Genomic DNA, 22547 nt, shown 5'->3' on the forward strand with positions numbered 1-22547 from the left:
TCTCATGTGTTACTGTAGATTTCCTGCGAGACCAAAACAGTTATATCATCACATCACTGTGAACCCCCGTGAGTGGAATCTAATATTTTACTGTCACAATATTACAGTATAATTCTGTCTTAATGAACTTGCATCCAGCCCAGCTTTATATTCTCTGCCATACCCCCTGCTCTTAAGAGTATGCTCTGATGTCATGGCACACACATTTCGAGCAGATCTCATTTCTCATCTGCTTGCTGGGATACTTTTCTGAATGTCAAATAAGATTGGGTTTAGCAATAAAGAAAATGTTGGTTTACATAAATCTTTCTTTATCTACTGTGATATTTATACTGAGTTGTCATGGAAGTACACACAAAACCCCGCTCTGGTAGCACATAGTTTATATTTATATTTTTTTTTTATCAAACATATTGTATTGCACACAAAAAAACATGTTTCAATGGTATGTTATCAATGGTATTTCAATGGTGTCAAGGTCAGTATCAAGCCTTTTCCTTTGTTTCAAAAGTAGAGTTTGAAACTGCAGCGTCATGACAACTCAAGCACTGACTGTAAGCTGTGCTTCAAAGTGGGTGAATTTAATTTCTGGCTCATAATGGAACCTCTGACCAGGCCTAAACCAAAGCAGCCAGCACCAGTGTACTCTGTCAGGGTTTATCACTGTCAACAACTGTCAGCTTCAGAACCAATGCTGCAAATGATTTATGAGTTTACAAGAGCGCTTCTGGCACTTCTCTCACATTTGCAATCCTCCTTAAATGCTTTCAGTATAAAATTGTGAACGTCTGTCTTCACTACCTCGTCTCATTTTGTACCCTGTAGCTCAATGGCCGATACAGTTTGAGAATTGGTCCATGGTACCGAAAATAATATTTAAACGAATGGATCTCATGTAATGTGTTGGAGTTTGTAAACGGCATAAACTAACCATGCGATTTCGGATCATAAATTAAGAAATCAACAATACTTTTTATGAATAATTTTGCTATTTTTCACAGATAATCTCTAAATTTGCATAAACAGACAAATACAGACACACTGAAAATGAATATCTTAGTCATTTATTCAGACTTAAGGTTTGAAAATGTGCAGTGATTAAGGCAAGTTTATTTGATGAAGTGTGTTTGTGTGTTGCAGCCATGTTCACAGAGGTGCCCCATGACATGACAGCCCAGCGCGGGCAGGACGTGGAGATGGCCTGCTCCTTCAGGGGCGCGGGCATGCCCTCCTACTCTCTGGAGATCCAGTGGTGGTACATCCGCAACCACATGGACTGGACTGACCAGCAGCCCTGGACCACCAATGAGGTCTGATATACTCATCTTCTCTAGAAAAATAGCATTTCAAGGTGTGCAAGGGGGTACACTGTTGTTGTAGTTAAAGCAAAAATATCCATATATGTTTTTGTCATACAGTCTATTTCAAATATATAACAACAAATACATAATTCATAAATTATGCCTGTGAGCCTGTCAACATGACGGCTGACATCATGTGAAATACATTTGTAGTAGTCAACAACCAACTCATTTAAATTTAATTTAAATAGGATTTCTTTCTGGAGGCATATAGGTCATTATTATGATACATTTAATACACATTTACTTTTGACCTTAAAACAAACCTTTGATCATTTACATCATAAATTGATTTCTGTCTATATTTCCAGGTGTCCCCAGATGAGGAGATGCCAAAGGATTCGACAAAAATAAGTGTAAGAATTTCAAGTCTAATTTCTTACATTTTTGGGGAAAATACACAAAATCCTGGTGATCCTTTTGCATATTGCCAAGAATTAAGTATATTTACAGTAGTAACATTGTTTACAAATGTAAAGTGTTTCACCCCAGGATATATGCTAAATTGAACGGTAGAGGGTTGGAGTCTGACTTGGAGCTGGCAGCCCTGTAAACGTGTGTAGGTGGATAAGCATCCTCCAGAGTTCAAAGCATCTGCTCAATCTCTCCCACGCCTCTCTATCTTTATTAAACATGAACGCAAGGTCAGCACAACTTTAGCACAAGACCTCCAGTACGGCCATTTTAATCACAAAAAGTAAGATAATCTACTGGAAGGTTATTCTGTAGTTTCTTGTTTCTAAAGAATATAAATACTTTTAGTTGCTATACCATGTACAATTGTACAATGCTTCATTTTACAACTAACTGCATGTTTAAAACCTTGATACTTATCATATTATTACTACTTCTACCTTTGCTATTAGTATTTTAATGAGAAAGTACAGGACAAAGCACCTTTTTTTTCCTTTTTTTTTTACCTGGGATGAATGTAGGGCCACCTATTCAAGTCCTTCTTGAAGTAAGTCTTCAAATTAAATGATTCGTTTCACTGTGGTCAGACACGTGGCCAGGAGTCAGGAGTCGAGTTCTAATCCTGCGGATAATGAGGTCTTAAAAATACCCACCTTGTTCTATTTTTGCCCCGGAGTCTTTATGTTAGAGGTTTCGGTACAGAGACTGATGACAGTGTGAATGTGATAAGATGTGACGCGGGTGATATAAATACTGATTCATTTATCACGCCTTTGCCAATTCCAGATGCCAGCTGAACTCACACTAACAAAAGGCACAGCTAACATACATAGGATTTCACAAAGAAGAACAGTGAATACCGGTAATTTGTTCATCAACTTTACTTATAAATATGAGTCTACTGAGATTTCTCATTATAAACCCTCTGTTCAACTTCAGCTGGAATTCCATTCAGAGCTAGAGAAAACACCGACTTTTTCATTCAGGCAAGCAGTAAGTCAAGTTGTCACGGTGTACGTTATTGAAATAATTTGAACTAGCGACATATTACAGCTTTAGTACTACGGGTAACTACACAAAACAACATTTATGACAAGATACTCAGCCCTGTATCCTCCATTGCACCAAACTAGCTCAGTATGTCTGCTCAGTATATGTTAAATGACTGCCTGTATTCCTAACTAACGTCTAAGTCATTAGAAAACACCAACATCAAACAAAGGCTTGTCGTTAAAGTCACTTTGGAAAGTTTTCTGCGCTGCTGTCTTCGGGTGGCACATGTGCAGTTTGGCCACAGCCAGGATCACACTCTCTGCACTGGCTCCCAGAGAAAATACTTTAAAGCAGCTTTGCTTGTGTACAAATCTCCACCAAAGTACATCTCGGACATGTTAGTGCCATATGAACCAACTTGGACTCTGAGAACCTGAGGGACCAGCCTCCTGCTGGTGCCAGAGTCAGGACTAAAAATGGACCGGTCTCCTGCTGGTGCCAGAGTCAGGACTAAACATGGGGAATCTGCCTTTCAGTTTTATGCAGCTAAAATCTGGAACAGTCTTCCTGAAGATGTGAGACAGGCTTCTACTCTGACAATGTTCAAATCCAAGCTAAAAACAGTTTTGTTTAGCTGCGCATATGACTGAAAGGATTTCATTTGCACTCTTCTCTATTATGTCTTTATCTGTTTTGTGATTTTACTGCATTTGTTCCTGTTGTGTGAAGCACTTTGAATCGCCTGGTGTACAAATTGTGCTCTACAAATAAACTTGCCTTGCCTACGGTAGTTTGAGAAACATTTATCTAAACAATTTGATAAATGGGTGGAGCTGAAATTGTTGTGCCCTGCCAACTCAGACAATATAATCTAATATCTAGCTCTTTTCTTTTTGTTCAGGTGGTGAAGGTCGTCGGCAGCAACATCTCCCACAAACTGCGCCTGTCCCGGGTCAAGCAGTCTGATGAGGGCACATACGAATGCCGCGTGATCGACTTCAGCGACGTGGGAGGGGCTCGCCACCACCGCGTACGCGCTCAACTCCAGGTCGTCCCGGAAACCCACATCAGCGACAACGTTAACGATGACCACAGTGACAACTTTGAGCCACTGGACGACACCAAGAAAGCCATGGTGATCACCAAAGGGCCGGAGCATCACGCCAAAGACCACATCCACCACCAGAGCCACAGCAAGAGGCCTAGTAGTAACCCCGCCCCTCACCACGGCCACTCCCACAATGGTCAGCAGCACAAGCCCAAAGAGATGAAGAGGAGGGACAGTAGCAATGACTGCGCCGATGAGGCTAGTTGTGCTGTGTAGGCGGCTAGCTGCTTATCCCACCACAGTGATGTATTACACAAGGATTGCATAACATGAAGCGTGTCAAGGCATAAAAAGCTCCTCTTCCCCCCACGCTGTTCCATGTGGAGCGGTGGAGGTGGAAGAAACAGCTTTTTCTCTGCTCGGGCCAGGTCCTGGGTGCTGCTGCCCACTGTCTGTCAGGCCTCGCTTCACGACCTTCAGCAAAACAGAGGCTGCGTGTAGATATAGGCAGCTCCACTGTTCTCTGGTTCTCGCACCAACAAAGACTATCATTACCCACAATGCTCAGTCCCGCTCTTGTACTTCACACAGTGTGTAAATGATAGCCCTGCTCTCTCACTCATTCTGCTTTCACTGCCTCCTAGCAGCCAGCTCACACTGGGTATGACTCTGTAATTGCAGGAGAACTTGTGTTTCAGTTTGAAGGTGTTTTACCATTACAGAAGAATTGTATTGTTCACTGATTATGCTCATCTCTTACTATCAACTTGTCATCCTTTTGGCTTAGGGCAGTGTTTTTGTCAAGAATGTTTCTGGAAAAATAATCAGGTCAATATTTAACTTATAATTGGCCATTATCAAGTAGTTCATTATTTGTATTTTCCATAGTCTAAATTGTTTTTAACGGACCTTAAAAAGGGTAGCCTTACTTTAACTATGATGCATGATTGCTGCGTCCGCTCATGACCTGATCTAATATTACAAACATGTTATGGAAGAATATCTGAATTTAAAGAAAAAAATGCCAAAATGAGCACATTGAAGCAGGTTTTTATCAAGCTCTCAACAAAACATAATTAAAAAAGGCTTTGGTGTGAATGTGGCAACAGTGCAAAACCGCTTTCTGCACTGGCTTGCCATCCGATCATCCCATAAACCCTGATTTGAACTTATTAAATATCCACAAAGTTACATTTCTGATAGTTGATGTCTGAGCACAAAATGAACCTTTGGTGTGCTCATGAAATAGAAATGAATCAATAAGAGAGACACAACAGTTGTGTAGTTTGTGAAGAGCAGTGGTGTGCTCAGCGTTGGTCTCCTCCAGTCGTTCTCTGCTGCAAAGACACAGAGCTCATCCATCAAAGACAAAGCCTCAATCCTGTCCACGACAAGCCTCTAAGCCACTTTGTAAATACAACTGTATTATAGCAAATAAGGTTAGTGCATGTTTAGTCATTTTCTTAACTTTTTCAGCCAACCATTGAAGAAAATGTTTATTGAAGAAACCATTCAATCGCTGTCTCATGTCAAGTGTTGTAGCGCAATACTTCAATTCAGGAGCGTGTTCAGATTTCTTTTCTCCTGGGGTGGCACAGGGCCTGCCCTGGCAGGCCCAAGGCTTTTTAATTAGACCGGTAGATTTTATATTTGTAATGATTAAATAATTAGATAAAAATATAAACATTCATGTATTGCATATCTTTATTTGTTTACATTTTGTGCAATATTGTAAGTCTAATTTAAAAAAAAAAAGTTATTTACCCCAATATACTGTCCCTGTGAGTGGGGCGAAATCTGGACGGCCCCTTATATAGGGTCCTTTATATTATGTTTACAATATGTTGATTGTGTAAGGAAGTGTTATGTGTATGTTTTTGTAAGATTTATGTCTTGCCTTATTTTATGGTCTGGTAAATTGATGCCTAATATTTGGTTTTGACTACAACACTTGACTCTTGCATACTCTTGTGTGGAGAATAGAGGAATTGTATTCACTGGTCTGCGTTGCTTTATCCTGTCCCAAAGTGCTGTACAGGCAGATGAATGACACTCAGAGCTGTTCAATAGATTCCCTCTGATGTCCTTTACAGCACTCACTACAGACTGAGTGTTACGAGTACTGTATTCTGTATATGTGCAGGGCCAAAACGTCTTAGTGAAGAATATGCTGTCAGTAAACTCATCAGTGCTAATCAGATACTGCTAAAGTAAATGTTGGAGCTGAAACAAACAAAGACATGCCTGTTCATATTGCCTCAAATCAACCTGGCCCTCACATATCCCGCTGTGCTGCATTAATATTTCAAGATTAACAATTATATGCTTCTGTTCCAGCACATCCAGAGAAAACACAGGACTATGATGATGTTCTGTCTTGATTATTAAAACATTTGAGTTGTTGTTTTGTAAAGAAAAACATGGAAAGAGAAGTGTATATTTCTTCTAGAATGTTTGGTCTCACACTAAATGTATGCCTTTATCAAATAAAAGACATTGTATAACAAAATTAACATTAAGTGTCCATCATTTTGCAAATAATATTGTAAAATCAAAAATCAAAGTGCCATTTTACAATAGTAGTTATTGTTATGGCAGTAGCAACATGTGTGACAGGACCAGAATATTTAGAAAATATAAAGGTTTGTGTGATTTGAGCAGCCTAGTTTCTTTTTCAGTTCCAAACCAATAAGCAGTGGTGGATTAAATATTCAATGTTGTTATTAATAAGTAAAAGTACAATGTAAAAGTATCACATAAAAAAACTACTTAGGTAAAAGTATTAAGTACTGCTTTAAAATGTACTTTAAGAGTAAAAATGATTCAAATGTAGTTACTTTTTCCCCCATGTAGTTACTAATTTCCCCATGTGGGACAATAAAGGAATATCTTATCTTACTTGGACATCGAATTGTGCTGATTTTGGTCAGCAGAAGCCATTCTGCGGATTATTTTTATGTATGTTTATGTTTGTTCAAAGCCAGAACTTGAACTCAAAGCCTTTAGGCTAGATGTCATTATAAACATCCATCCATCATCCATTTTCTACCGCTGGTTCCCTTACGGGGTCGCGGGTGACTGAGCCTATCCCAGTGACTTCGGGCCTTAGGCGGGGTACATCCTGGACAGTGGCCAACTCGTCGCAGGGCCAACACAGAGACATAGACATTACAGACAGTTCACTCTCACATTCATTCACTAGGGCCAATTTAGAGTCACCAATCTTACCTAACACATGCATGTCTTTGGACGGTGGGAGGAAGCTGGAGAACCTGGAGAAAACCCACGGTAACACGGAGAACATGCAGACTCCACCCAGAGAGATCATGTGATGTTGGTCTGGTCTGGGAATCGAACCCATGATCTCCTTCTTGGGAGGCAAGAGCGCTAACCGCCTTTGTCACCGTGCACCCAAATTATAAACATGTTAAGTTTAATTCACAAATGTAGTGGAGTAGAAAGTAGATACCTACAGCTCTCAAATGTATTGAAGTAATGTAATGTAAAAGTGCAGTACTTTTGTACTTTGTTACTTTCCACCACTGCCAACGTTCGCAATGTGGCGACTAGAAGACTGGGATTACAAGGATTTCAATCTTTTTGGCAGGGGTGGAAATTAACTATTTTGTTCATTTTTAAATGTGTAATTGTACTTGAGTCTAATTTTAGCCACATAATTGTAATGAGTTACATTTAAAATCACTGAGTAGTGAATACAGCTCAAGTCACAATCGTATCAATGTACAGCTGTCTACAGCTCCTAAACTCCTGTAAACACACAAAACATCGCTGCCTCGCCCGCTCTGATTGGCCAGCAGTCATAGGACATGCAGGCTGCTGTTTAAAACAACCTATTTGAGCTTTAAACTATTTAATACATTTTTGTTCAAAAGACTGATCTAAGAATGAAACCATGTTAAAAATGTAACTGTTAATTGATTCTTGGGTACTTTTAAATTTTCCCAGTACTTGTTCGTGTAATTGACTGCATTTTTAGACATGTACCTGTACTTTTTTTTTTTGAGTACTCTTTCCACAAATGCCTTTTGGTTAGTGGAGAAGCTGCTGTATGTTTGGCGTTTAGATTAACCTGACTGAAAAGCCTAGGCTAACATATTCTTCCAGAGAGGTGACAGGAGCATCAGAGTTATCTTGGTTCTTGTATGGTTCTTGTGCTGCTGAAGCCTCTGCCCTGAGCCTGGGTGTCCATGTCGGCTTGTCTGTATGCATTAAGCACAGTCCATATTAGGCCGCTGGTTGTTTGTAATAGGTGCTGCCAAAGCCCTCCTGTTGTTGCAGATGACTAATGGCGCCATTGTCAGGGCTGGCAGCAGGATAAATAGAAACATGGCGCTATGAGATAAAGATGCGCTGCACGGTGTGAGCTAGCCTGGCCGCTAACCGCTAACACGTGGTCCACGCGCTCACACATTCATTATGGAGCAATGAGGTGGAGGCAGCTGCTCCTACCACAGCCTGATAACACAGACACTTCCTGTTTCCTGCATTTAAAAGGGAGGTAAGGCAATTTCTTACAACAAAGAAAACTATTAGAAGAGAAATTCAGCACAGAAAGTGAATGGGTTTGACCAAATATCACACTGGGCTTTATCCTTTAGAAGTTATTATAAGGTTTTGCAACTTTTCACATTTTGGAATAAATGCTTGCTCAAATAAAGCTCAAATTAAATCTGTAGAGAGTATAGGGACATATCAATCTTATAAAACAATACAAATCAAATGAGCAAGTAAGCAAGTCGAGATGATTTTTTTTTACTAACAACATTTAAATAGTCCATTAATTACAGAATCCAGTCCATCTGTCCTCATGAGCTTGACATTGATGTTGTTGGTGAATCAAACGCCTCTCTGAGCAGTTTCACTACATTGTCTGTGTACTCATCCCTGGGACGTCCCATGCCAGAGAGGCGCACCGGCTGGAGGTCCTGGTGAGGAGGTGAGCTGAAGTCTGAGGGACAATGCAGTTCATTGAGGATGAACCAGAATGTGTCCGGATCCACTTGGATTAAATGTCGGAATACACTGGAAACATGGAATAGAAGATGAATGATTTAAACCATAATGTAGTCTAGTCTAGTACAAGAGATATTTTTGTACATCGATACATTTGAAGACTTAAAAGAACTAAAATAAATGATTATCATAAAAACAACTCCTTTGCTAGCTTTTATCTTCTATTTGATCAGTGAGCATGAGACAGACCTGTGTTCCTAATGAGCCTGTCGGCTCCGACCCGCCTCTAAAACACACTGCAGCTTCTTGGAGGATGGAGCTTTTAATCAAACTGATGTACTTTGCGGAGCTGAATAAATAACCAATGAAGGCGGCATTATTAAGACAACCATGGGACAGTTGTGCTGGTAGAAATAGAATGAACAAAAGGTTGGACATTATATCAGGAATTTGAATAATTCCTGACAGTAGATAATTATTTTAACTTGCTAACGACAAGACTGGGTCCGTCGTTAAAGATACAAAAGCGCCACACATAAGGTGGAGGTGTCGACAAGAGAGTCGTCGTAAAAAATACAGACGCTCAGCACAGACGTGTGCAGATGCAGATAGCGCGCTGACGTCTAGGGACGGCAAACTTGGGAAAGAATCAATCTAAAAGCGATGTGCCCATTCCGGAGTCACCAGTCACGCTGGCAATGTCAAATAAATCTGAGAAAGAATGTCTGGAGTGTCTGCGCAGTGTGGTCCAAAAGATTTGGTTTTCCATCTGGCAAATCACTGAGCACAGACAAAATGTATGATTCATGTCAGCAAAATTGTTAAATTTAATGAATAGAGATTAAGGTTTTGTGATCTCTGTCATGTTTTTGTGATTTTAATGCATTTTTCCTGTTGTGTGAAGCACTTTGAATTGCCTTGTGTACGAATTGTACTCTACAAATAAATTTGCCTTGCCTCAGGACCACCTATTTTCACTCATCTTCATCTGGTGTCTTTTTAATAAAAACAGAGAACTTGAGTGAAAATATGTGGATTAAAGGCAAGAAAGTCCAATGCCTCATGCACCATTACCAGTGTGTGCAGTTAACGCTCATTAGGGCATTTTTGCATATTCTTTCATTCTGAATGGCAGATGGAAAACACAGACTTTCTAACATAAGTGAGTCATGCATTATTAAAGGCGTAATGGACGTTTTTTCAGAGTCTCATTTCCTCGTGGCGTGGACGGCCGATTAGTCCTGCCACGTATCAATCATAGGATGCACCTACTGCTCACCTGCAGCCTCACTGTCAGCCTCACTGACACCCACATCCTGCTACATCGTGTGATGTCCTCCTGATTTAAGTCGTCATGTGATCACTAAACTGACATGTCACAAATATGATTTGGATAAATAGAGTGGACATAGTGCAGAGCTTAAGGTTAAGGTTTGCAGTCAGTCCTGCTGCTGTCCTACCTGAGAGAGGCTTCCTGAAGTCTGGCTGGTTGTCTGCAGCTGAGGTACAGCAAACACGACTCGCACACTTTATCCAGATCCTCTTCACCTAGAAAAAAAAAAACATAACAGAATATTTGCTGGGAACATCTTCCAGCTTGCCTGAATGCTTCTCGTCTTTGGGCGTCTAATAATATGAATTTCTATATTAGTATTTACATATTAATCTGTTACTGGAAGTTTTATTATATATATAATATATATATATATATATATATATATATATATATATATATATATATATATATATATATATATATATATATATATATATATATATATATATATATATATATATATATATATATAGTCACAGTATGACACAAAACTACCCAATGCGTTTTTGTGACCAACCACACCAAAAAAATAAGCCCATCTTTGAATGTCAAGACTCAAGGCCTGCTTTGTAGCAAAATGGCCTCTTCAGATCTTAAATTGCAAAGAGAGAGCAGCAGAGATGAAAGAGTATGAGAGACACAGATGAAAGAGTAAATATAGATCCTACCTACCTACCTAGACTTTTACCGTACTTCTAGTCTTAATGAGTGCAGATGAGCGCTCAGAAAGTCTCCCAGGCACCTCAGTATTTCTTACATTTCTACTTTTGGGAGAGGGGGTTCCACAGGTGAACAGGCTTTGGAACTTTGTCTAAGATGCCGTTTTGAAGACAGCAGCTATGGCAGTGGCAAGATGCCAAAGTGTGATGATAATAACCCCCAAAGAGACTTTGGCTCCATCTCACAATGGATCTAGTGACCAAATCTAGTCTCTCTATCACAACTACTGCCATATTTAATTCAGAGTGGCAAGAGCAATCACAATAACATTTCAATTTGAATGATTGCAGCTGCATTTGACATAATGACCGATTACTATTATGTATAAGCGCTGCTTATTCTGCAGTTTACCCCAAAAACCCCATTTTAAAAAATCTGAAATGCAAAATGCATGTGATTCATAAATTACTAAAGCAAATCATATTTCATTCAGTGTTACTGCTACTGGAACGGTAATATGGTTTTGAAAAGAACTGGCAGCGCTGCCCGTGGTTGAGTGGTTAAGGTGGCTACACATAGATAAATATATAACCATCCTGTCTAATAAAGCCTTTGGGCCAAAAAATCCTTAAAAAGAAAGAAAATAACTTGCAAATTTTACTGAATCCGTTATACAACTATAACTCATACTGAAATAAGTATAACTTGTGCACCCAAATACAAGGTTACGTTTCCTTATTTTGTATTGAATAGGTTACACTTTTCATTTGCATCTTGCATTAAATCTCCTTCTTTCTCCCACATCTAATTGGTATGAATTATAGCCACTCAGACAGGATTCTTCCCCTCACTTAAACTGCACTATTTCTGCTTTAGCAACGCAATGCGGCTCGAGAAGGTTGGAAAGAGCAGCCCAGAAACATGGCAGAATTCTTTCTGTGCGTGAATACCGATTTGGCTCCATCTTTTACCTTTGGGACGCCTTCAGCAAGCCAATTACCAGGCCTCCAATTCCCCAAAAGAGAACTGAAGAAACACAAACCAACTCGAGCAAATCATTTACCTCCAAATTGGCAATGTTATTTCTCATTCATTTGCCACAAAGTGTTCTGCACCTGGCTTTTTCCTGAGCATTTCTCTCCCTTGCATCTTAGGTCCACAAAAGATTATAGCCTTGGAATGAATGAAGTTTATACAAATAAATCACATTTTGCTATGAAATATGCACCGCGGTTTTAATTCTCGATACATAACAAACTGCCCTGGCTTATGAACTGGCTCATGAACCTAAAGCGAGTGATGGAAATAAAGACAGAAACAGGAGGAGAGGAAAGTAGGGGAAAAGAATGGGAGAGGTACAGTTCTGTGGTATGGACATTTTAAATTTGACAGCAGCCCTGACATCCAACTAATTTTAGAATATACACATTTCTACATAATATTCACTAAACAATGTTCAAAATGTCTCAACTGCAAGCAAGGACTTTACAATATATTATTACTATGTGAGGTCCAAGTCATTAGGACTTGGCTCTAAAAACACACACAAAAAAGATGATTGGAAAAGATATTGGCAAGACTAAAAAAAAAAAACTCAAAGAATACTGCTGCAAAAAGATGCATGTAGCAGACTATTTTTTTATTTATTTTTTAGAGGCAGGGCAAAACACAGTGGGAGATAATCACAAAACAGGACCTATGGCTGTATCATAAAGTAGAAGATACATTTGTAAACTCAATCTAGAAGACACACTTAGACCAAATGCTTTTATTATGGTAGCGTTCAAACCAATTCTATTTGAAATATTAAGTTCAAATCAAAGTGAGAAGGAAATGAGCCCTGAATGTGTCATTGCCTCGCTTGTGGGGGGCAGTGGCAAAGCAGAGTGAAACCGAGCAAGAATGGTTCACTGAGGAAATGCCATGATCGTGATGAGCAACCGGGCAATTTCAAGCCGTTTGGTCAGAGTGCAATTTACACACAGCACCAGTGTGTAATGGCTTTTTAATAGAACGATTATAAGAGGGCAGAACAGGTTCTATTTGGTAGCATATTCTGATACTATACGGAAAACTGATATTTTTTGTTATGCCGTTATATGCAACAACACATGTCCTTAAAATATCCAATATCCTTAAAAGTAAATCTATTTCAATTTGGTAATAAGACTGTGTACAAGCATATATTCTACTGTTCCTGATTATTTAAGACTTATTTTTCAATACATCTAGAATGAGATGAGACATAACTTCAATAGCTGCTATCACATAAAGTAGAGACGCAATGAGGTTATACAATTCTGCCCTCGTGTGGTAGACAGATGCATTGACGTTTTACAGTGATTGGAATTGTGCTATACATTTGAACACAAAACAATAGTTATATTTTACATATTTATAATCGTAATTCTTTTCATGCACAACATATAGTAACATTCAAGCAGTTTAGTTTTTTCCTCACTTAATCCTCTATATTAAGACAACAGTCACTTGGGTACTTTAATGCCATAGACCTCTTTTAATCAAATTCCATCCATAGTGCATGTAAACTAATCAACAGCCCCATTGCTTTTGTTTGATTTTGTTTTGAGCTTTGACACAAACACAATTGCACAGAAGTATTTTTGTTTGAGTGCAGAGGGTGAGTTGTGAGTCTTACCCAGGTCCAGTCTTTGACACAGAGAGCCCAGTCCCTCTAGAACCGCCAGCTGCAGTTTGAAGGCCAGAGTGTGGGAGTAGACCGGGCCAGCCCTGGCACTGACCGGCGCTTGGTGGCGCAGAGATGAGCTCAGTTTTGGAAGAACCTCTTTGGACACTCGCCGCTTCAGGAAATCTCCACAAGTCTCCCCCAGAGTACACAGCACCTGGCAGAACAGAGACAATAAGCCTTTTCACACAATAACCACTGACCTAAAACAATAAAAAACATTATCCACAGGTATGTAGTAAAGATGAATGCATCACTGCTAAACAAAGACTTCAAAGTTACAAAGCATGTTCTGAACGCACAATTTAGCAATGGAAGATCTTGTGTCAATCAAAGCATTGTGTCCACACAAAAATAAATAGAGCAATACGTCTTGTTTGGGGAAGTGCACACTACAGCGTGCCAATTTTTAATTTAGAATCTTTAACCTGGCATAACGATAATTTATGTTGCACAAATTACTACTGAAATGGGTCATACCCTGAAGGCCCTGAGGACTGCTAGAGGGTCGTCCGCGGTCAGTCTCTGTAAGAGAGCCGGCCAACAGCGATGGGCCATAGGAAGCAGTTCATTCTCCATTTCACAAAGGACAGATATACACAGCTCTAACACATCCAACACCTGAAAGAGTAACAACAAACACACAGCAATATTAATGCCAGCAATGAAACATGTAACAATTATCTGTAATGATTGTGTAAGCAGAAACCACTGGTAAAATGTAAGACAAGTACCTTGAGTCGTAATCTGAGATTTGGGTCAGACATTAGGTGAATGCAGCGCTCCATAATATTTTTAGTGATCTGTAGATGATTAGGAAGTTCTTTTTTCACATCAGGACCACCAATATCATTGACATAATCAGGTTCAGAGTGAGGCGGGACATCTGCAAAGCAAACAAGGATACATGCAAGGATTTAAAAATGAAGAGTTTTTTGTTTAAAACATGAAATAAACAGCACTTTAAGCCCACCAGTATCTACAGTGTCCTCTATGTCATCCTCGATGCCAATGCCCTCTGCCAGCTCTTTCTGCTTTCTGTAATCCAGAAGGAATTGTCCAATGTTGAATTCTTCTTGCTCTGTGGCTCCGTGCTCAGATTTACTCGGCTCTCTGGCTGTGCACCGACTGGAAGGAAACCACCTAGCTAAGCCAAAAAAGGAGAGTTTCAGTGAGTTAAAAAGAGTTGGGACAAGTAATCCGCACAATAGGAAAGGTCCTAGGGTCCACTGAATACAATATTGTAAAGTGCAAGATATTTCCTGACTTATTTCCTCTTCTAATTAGCATGTCTTGAGCGGCCTTACCTAGTGACTTCATCAGTGCGTGTAACACAGAGCAGAACAGAGCAGCTGTGTGGTCGTAGCTCAGGTCCAGAGCGGTTAGCACATCCTGCACGATGTCCCCCACCAGGGGCAGCAGAGAGCAGTCCGAGTGAGTCAACATCACTGTCAGAACCCGAGGAGCCTGGGCCAAATAGCACAGCACCAAGGCAAACGTCAGGCATGATGAGCCAAAGATGAGTTACTGACAAAAATGATTCTTAGTTCAGTTAGTATTTTTCTTTTTTTTAAGAATCTAAGTTTAAATGCTAAAAGTAAACTTATCCTTGTGGTATTCTGCTTTAAATTAAAACAGTAGTGAATTTAAAAAAGTCAAAACGATGCGATACAAACATTATGAGAACAACGCTTCATTATCATTTTGAGTAATTTATTCACACTTTCTCCATATGTGTATGTGATAAAGGTTTATTTTAACAACATTTTACCCCCAAAAAGTAAGTAAAAAAATGCTGCAATATAGAACACGTTAAGCCCGCAAGACAATAATTCATATTCTATTAGTCGTTTGTTCCCCGTTTTCACTAATATGCACTGCCATTGACTAATGTTTTACAAATAATGACAATTAAGTGTAACAAAAACAGTATACCCAGATACTGCATGATGCCTTAAGTCCATACCTGTGGATGCTGACTGAGCCTCTGCAGGTTTAGAGAGACATCATTGAGCAGATAGTCGGAGTTCTCAATGATCAGCACCTTCAATGAGGGGTAACCACAGGCCTTACACATGTCCCACATACAGCCCAGCGCCGCCTGGCTCACCAAGAGGCTTTCCTCACCGGCCTTCTCCAAAACTGGGTATAATGAGGTCATCAATAAGGGTCCAAAGCCCTGCCCCAGAGCCTGAGCGGAAGAAGATATGCCCTCCAGCTGCACGCACAACTGCCAGATGTTACTGTTAAGCTGATGGAGGTGTGAGGTGGAAGCAGGTGAACCAAGTGGGACCAGATGGAGAGGGCCTGAAGAGGAAGTAATCTCAGTGTTGGAGATGGAGAGAAGTCTAGACGGACTGAGAATCTACAGAAAAGAAAAGAAGGTAAGCATGTATGGAATCAAAAATACAATTAGCTAAAAGTGGAAAAGTGGAAACAGTTGTCAACATAACAATGTTTTATCTGATGAGTGATGCAAAAAGTACTGCTGCAAGCGCTTTAAGATAGTAGATGCCACAGAAAGCCACAGGCTGTGAAACCCTGAATGCCAGAAAAGTGACAGCATAAACATTGGAAAGCAAATTCTGTTCCTTTTTTTTTTCTGTACAGCTCCAAAATATTCAGAGCCAGAGTCATTGAGCCTGTGTAAGCGTTCTGCACATATATGTAAAGCATATATTTCAGAGCACAGAGGTTTATCTCCAAATATCAGGAGGACCTGTAGCTGGAGGCCCATGGCGATACTTTTCTCTTCCTGTCTGCTTAATAATTCAGTCCTGACAGCTCACTGCAATAGCATGGAATCTTCCACCAGATGCTCTGCTCTTCAAATAGTGCATTTTACACCAGGCTCAGAGCCGGGAGTGAGCAGCATTTGAAATGAACACCATTCAATACTTCAAAGGGACTTTTTTTCTCCAATATTATAATTAGGTGGTAGGAAAGGTATTGGAAAGTATATTATTTGTGTTTTTTTTTTTTACAGGATAGTCGCAGCATGAAAGGGGGAGAGAGAGGGTCTAGACAGCTAACAAATGTCGAGAACTGGACTCAAACCTATGACGCCGTGGTGGTGGCAGTGATCACACAACCACTCCCAACCACTGCGAAGCACCTGAAAGTAAATCTGAAAAAAATGTTTTGATAAGCTAGCATTTATACTCTCCTGAGCTCAAAATGGACTTGCTCAAAAGGGCAGGAGTTATACATATTAACTGAAATTAACACAACCAAACAGTTTTATCGAACAAAAATCACACATATCATTTGTAACAATACTATTAATTTCATTACAATATGATGACAATTATTACTTACCAAAAAGTAAGCAATAAACACAAACATTTCTAATGGCTTTATGGTAACACAGTACAGTAAATGTGTGTCAAACTGTGCTGAGTCCAAGCCCAGGGCGACAACATAGCGGTCCATTCAAGTCAATGGCGTGTGCTCATTGGTTCATGTCACCAAAAAAATATTTCTCTGCCGCATTACTTTTTGGTTATGGAGCTTGCTCTGGCCTTTCCCCATGATGCTTCGCACGAGGGAAGCAAGCACAGCAACAGCAGATTACCGTTCACTGTTCACCTTGACGTCAAAGATTTAATTTTGAGAATTTTAGAAACGGTAAACGAATGAAATTCCTTCAAACTTATTTTTAGACTGAAAATAATTGAGCACTGTATGTAATTTTACAGGTTGAACTCTTAGTATGGTCTGGGTCGTGAGGTTGCTGTACAGTGGAGCAGCCACTATCCCGGTGATATAAAACATCCATGTCTGAGTCTCACCTTTTGGTCTTGTTTGTCTCGGTCTGTCTCCTCGCTGACTGTCATCAGGTGCCAGTTGTTGATACAGATGTACTCCTCTATGATGGACTCCACTGCTGCCCTTAGGTCCTCCTCAGCACACAATCCCGAGGGTCCTCCATCCTTACTCTCCAAATCCTCCCCGCCTGTTGCCACAGCGATACCAGCTGCACCCCTGACAATCTCATTCAGAACCATTGCAGCTTGTTTTCTGTACACAGAAGACTGACGGTACAGGCCCAGGAAGTGATCGGTCAGAATGTAGAGGTTGCCGTAGTAACCTATAAATGAAAACAAATAGGTATAAACAATACAAACAATATAAATAAATTGAGGCTTGCAATTTATTAATTCAACAGTCAATATTTTGTCAAACTTTTTTGTCATTATGACTTGTGAAAACATAATAAACGTTTTACGATGGTTACAGCAACTACTACACCCATAAGCACCCATAGTACTTGGAGTTTTACCTAAAGTGCGGCAGATCTCCATGAGCACAAAAAAGATTCGGTCATCTGTAAAGTACATGAAATGTTTCCTCTGCACATGAGAATTTGAGCCAGAATCCATGTCCATGTCGGTATAACTCCTCTCCTCCACGATCCGAACGTCCATCACATACAACTCTAGCACCTGTCAAATCAATAAGAAGAATGACTTCAGCAATTTATCTTAAGCCATAAAATCCATAGCACTACAACTTTAAAATTTGAATTAATATTAATAATAATAATAATAACTTTTATTTATATAGCGCTTTTCAGTGACCCAAAGACGCTGGATATTAATATTAATTAATAGTTTGTACCCAGAAGAATGGCCATTATATGAAGACACTGGTCTCACAGAGGCTCTGCTGGTTATAGTTCTAACTAATGCAGTAGAAGTGTCCCTGAGCAAGACACTTAAGAAAGAAGATGTGGCTTCAGAAGTATTTTACCACCATCGAGTGTGGAGAGTAAATTAAAGCAGCACCAAGTAATATTCCTGGTAACGGGCACGCCACCTACATTACTCCATAGAGATGGAAAGTTAAAGCCAAACTTTGGAACATCTCCATGGAAACAAGCAAGTGTTTTTATAATTTCAGAATTATAAAAACACCTGTAACTAAGTAATTGTGTTTTTAAAGTCTATTGTTTGGCTGAAATCTTTAACAGTGGTACTGTTGGTCAGGGCATCGCACATGTGTTATTGCTACCACTGCGGCATACTGGGTTCAATTCCAGCCCTCGACCATTTTCAGAATGTCCCCTTTTTTCCTCCATGTCATGCCACAACTGTTCTGTCAAATAAAGGGCAGACATTCATTTTTTAAAATAGAATGTCTATAGCTCAAAATTGAGCTGGGGGCAGGTTAGAATTATATGGCAAAATTGGCCATTTAAATGCTTAAGGTTCATATCGCTGTAATTATTGGGCTTAGCCACAAAAACTGGAACAAAAAAGGTCAAAATCTTCTCCGTCAACATAAACAAAAGTTAAATCTTCTTTATCACCATAGCCACACACAAGCGGTGCCATTATTGAACTCCAAAGGCCAGATTGTTGTCTGTTAAATGGACTTCAGTCAATGAGCTTCAATTTCAATTCAATTCAATTTATTTCTGTAACGTCCAGAATCACAACAGCGGTTGTCTCGGAGGGCGACAGTGAAAAACAGATTAAATAATGTTCATAGGGACTTGACAATGTTCCAGCATCCCGTGTCCTTAGACAAAATTAATGTCCCACGGTCCCCTTGTCCTTAGAGCCTCCTTATTGGCCAGGAAAAACTACCAAACCTCTTTGGGAAAAAGTAGAAACCTGGAGGAGTTTTACAGTGAAGGAGGGATCCGACTCCTCCAGACGGACAGGCGGACGCGAGATAGAGAGTGGAGCTGGAGCCACTCAGGAGGAGAACCAGTTCTTCCAGGCAGATGAAGAACCGTTCATATTGAGTAGAGATCCAAATAGGAATAAGGTGCAACTTTAGTGATTTTTATTTTCAAAGACACTAAATCTCCCAAAGAGATCTACCATCAGATATTCAGAAATCATCCAATTCAACCTATTGTATGATATACATCCAAGCCATAATGTATTATTACCTACATTGGCAACAGTACATGCAAAATACAACACACTGTATGATGAAAAAATCCACAATGATATAGAGGGAACCTCAATACATACAGTGTATACATTTCAATAATAATGCAGTCCCCAATAATATTTATTTATTTGTAATTTACTTAATGTAACCTTACCTGCATTAATGCCTTTGAGACTCTTTCCAGATGTGCAGCAGAGGAAAGGACCACAGACACCAGAGGGCCCAGCAGTTTGACATATCCAAGAAACACATTGAGAACAAAGAGTTTCTTCTGGTCATCTGAGGTTCTCATGAGACGGGGCAGGGAGGTGCACAAAGAGTGGAGATTCTCAGACAGGATGTCTGTGAAGGTCTTACAGATGTTTCTACTGCCATCATCTCCACCGCTGATCTGCCGATTCCTCTGGGAGACCTCTCTGAGGGCTAGCTCTGATCTAAATGGACATCAAGGACAGTGTTAACAAAAATGATAAAACGCCGACTTCTCTGACAGCAAGATTTGATTAGTATACCAACAGAAGCTGAAGTTGTAACTCAGCAAAAGGCTTGGAGGAAAAAGTGAAGCAATAATTTATGAATAGAAGAAAAGACAATTACATGGTATTTCTTCATCGTCATATTTTTATACTACTTTTTTCGAATTACACCTTACTGTAATCAATAAAGCTAAAGCAAGACTAACTTGATTAACTAACACTAAAAAGCCAAGCCTACCTGTCTCTGACCCTGGGTTCATCATCATTGACGGCTCCCACCAGTGCATCCAGAAGAGAACCCACACACTCTGTCAGAGACTGTCCACATCTCTTGAACAGGTCGTCTGCCAGCTCCACCAAGGCCAGGCGGACCTTCCAGTGCTGATGGGCTGAAGTGCAGGAGACCAGCTTCTTCAAGAGCACACAGAGTCGGGCTGCAGTGCTCTTCACCCACTCCTCTGTCCTTTGGACCAGAAGCTGACCAACACGCCCTAGTTCTGGTGCAGAGGTCTCCACGGGGAAACGGCATTGGAGCTGAGAGTCTTCCATCACCAAGCCAACCGTACCAGACCATACCTGAGGGGAAAATACAGAGAAAATAGGTCAATATATCTTAAGTTTACAATAATATCAGTAATAATATCAATCTTAATAATAATATCAATATTGTATCTACTACTTTTACCAATTTTAGTTCTTCCTCATTGTCACACATTAAAAAAAAAAGACTAAAATATGTACTTAACCTAAACATGTAGGTAGAACATATGTTAAGATGAGCAGATCTTATACCTTCATGGCTCTGACAGTAACTCTGTGTCCTTGTCGTATGTCGCCTGTGATAATTCTGGCTACAGCAGTGGAAATTCCAGGTAAGAAAGATGCAACGGTTCTTCCAATCGTCATTCTTTGTGCTGTACAGTCTACGTGCTCCTGACTACAATCGCACTCCTGTATCAAAACCAACAACAACTTCAAAGCAGCACCCTGAATTTCACGACTTTTCTCCTTTTCTGCTAAAGCTAATAGCAATGACACCGCGGCTCCAAGTCCTGGTAACATGCCTGGTTCATAGAGTTTGAAGACAATATCTCCATAAGCCGCGTGTATCAAGCTATTGAGACATTTAAGAATTGAAAGTTTTAGCTCCTCTGATGCATCAACTGGTTTTCCAGGATCTGTCGGACAGCATAGACATAAGCAAAGTTCGGAAAACAGATCATGTAAAGTATTCCAGCTTTGCACACATGTATTTTCCAAGATGTAGCAGATAGCATTAGCCACAGCTTGCACCAAATTGTCTTTTTTAGGACCAGGGACTTTGAGCACAAAGCGTAATGGGAAAAGTACATAGTCTTGAAGCTGCTGCAAAGAAACATCATTGACTTCTTTTAACTGGGCACCCAAGATCTGGACATTGGACAAAGTGGGCTCTTTGGTGAGCAACACACAGGCAGGACGCAGGTAGGCAAAGGCAATTTTTGGGTCACTGATTTGGGACATGGCTGGAGGCATTGCTGCGGTCAATGGTTATTTCTGGAGAGACAAAAAAGAAGACAAAGTCAGCTGCCAGATCAATGTCAAGAAAAGCCATTTCATCCACATATGAAATAAAATCAATACTTTATTTTCAAGGATGGTAGATAATACAATGCCACTTTCACTTCCTAGTGTCAGCCATGTCTATGATAATTGTCATGGGGAAAAAGTGCTACTGCTGTTTCACTTCAATTACTACAGCAAAATGTCCTTTATACTGATGTGGTCAAAAACCTCATTCTTACAATGGAAGTCGATGCAGAATTTGATTTGACTTCTCTAATCCAGAACCAAGCCTCACTCAAGTTAAGTGGGCATCATAATTATATAACATGCAAATGGACTTACATTTTACAATTTGATTTCACAGCAATTTTGAAGCAGCGTGTGAAATAGTTTCAATTGTATATCTGTATGCATTTCTATAGAGAAAAGAGATAAATTACATACATAACCACATGTTTACTATAAACAAACACTTACTTTTTCACGTGCTATAGTATTCATTAGAACAAGAGAGCAAGGAATAGTACACGGAGGAGATAATAACGTCATAGTAATTTGAATCAAGACACAAAGGTCTATAATTTACAAAAACTTTACAAGATCCATGGGCTGATCTCATGCAGAAGCTAAAGTAAACGTCATAATTGTGAGACACCGTCGCAAGTAAACGACGGATTCTTCTTCTTCTTCTAGTCGGGGTTTATCAGTTTCGGCCACCGTCATTACCGCCACCATCTGGAACTTGTATTACTTCTTTGTGCTTCGCATTCAAAGTGATTTAAAATGTAATGTGCACCCAACAGACCCTACCCTACCCATGGATCTACTATATTATGACCCTACCCTAACCATGGATCTATTATATTATCTCTACCCTATTTTTTTTTCTCGTTCACTGTCCTAAACAAATCAACAACTGCATCCGGTATTGAGACCCCAATTTCCCACAAAAACATGCCGAATGTAAACAACCCTAATTGCATTTTTGACGAAAGCATTATTGTTTTTCTCTGTGCATTCATCTAATAACAATTTCAGTTTCGTTCAAAATTCACACATTTCTTTCCATCGCTGCCACTCTTGTTTTATTCTGAAATGAACACAGGGTTCAACGCGGAAGTTGTTC

General features: G+C 39.8%; 2 protein-coding genes across 2 annotated transcripts in view; one reads left to right on the forward strand and one right to left on the reverse strand.

Moving 5' to 3' along the window:
• vstm2l (V-set and transmembrane domain containing 2 like) overlaps positions 1-4621 on the forward strand; it is a 49687-nt gene extending 45066 nt beyond the window's left edge. The window contains exons 2-4 of the mRNA XM_072449557.1: positions 1141-1310; positions 1673-1717; positions 3670-4621. Of these exons, the coding sequence (XP_072305658.1) occupies positions 1141-1310; positions 1673-1717; positions 3670-4092 (638 nt within the window). The 3' untranslated portion in view covers positions 4093-4621. The remainder of the gene's footprint in view (positions 1-1140; positions 1311-1672; positions 1718-3669) is intronic.
• A 3962-nt stretch (positions 4622-8583) lies between these two features.
• tti1 (TELO2 interacting protein 1) lies at positions 8584-22031 on the reverse strand. Its single transcript, XM_072449558.1, has 14 exons — positions 21899-22031; positions 20669-21412; positions 20115-20452; positions 19555-19834; positions 17776-17938; positions 17285-17583; positions 15460-15858; positions 14801-14960; positions 14467-14640; positions 14228-14379; positions 13974-14114; positions 13446-13650; positions 10251-10338; positions 8584-8859 (listed from the first exon to the last, which is right to left on the reverse strand). The coding sequence occupies exons 2-14, from the start codon at positions 21389-21391 to the stop codon at positions 8643-8645; spliced, it is 3339 nt and encodes a 1112-aa protein (XP_072305659.1). The 5' UTR covers positions 21392-21412; positions 21899-22031; the 3' UTR covers positions 8584-8642.
• Positions 22032-22547: the final 516 nt, after the last annotated feature.

The sequence above is a fragment of the Eucyclogobius newberryi genome, unplaced genomic scaffold, assembly GCF_026437365.1.
Source record: "Eucyclogobius newberryi isolate DKJ021-1_F unplaced genomic scaffold, fEucNew1.0.hap1 SCAF_17, whole genome shotgun sequence".
In the NCBI taxonomy this organism is placed as follows: Eukaryota; Metazoa; Chordata; class Actinopteri; order Gobiiformes; family Gobiidae; genus Eucyclogobius; species Eucyclogobius newberryi.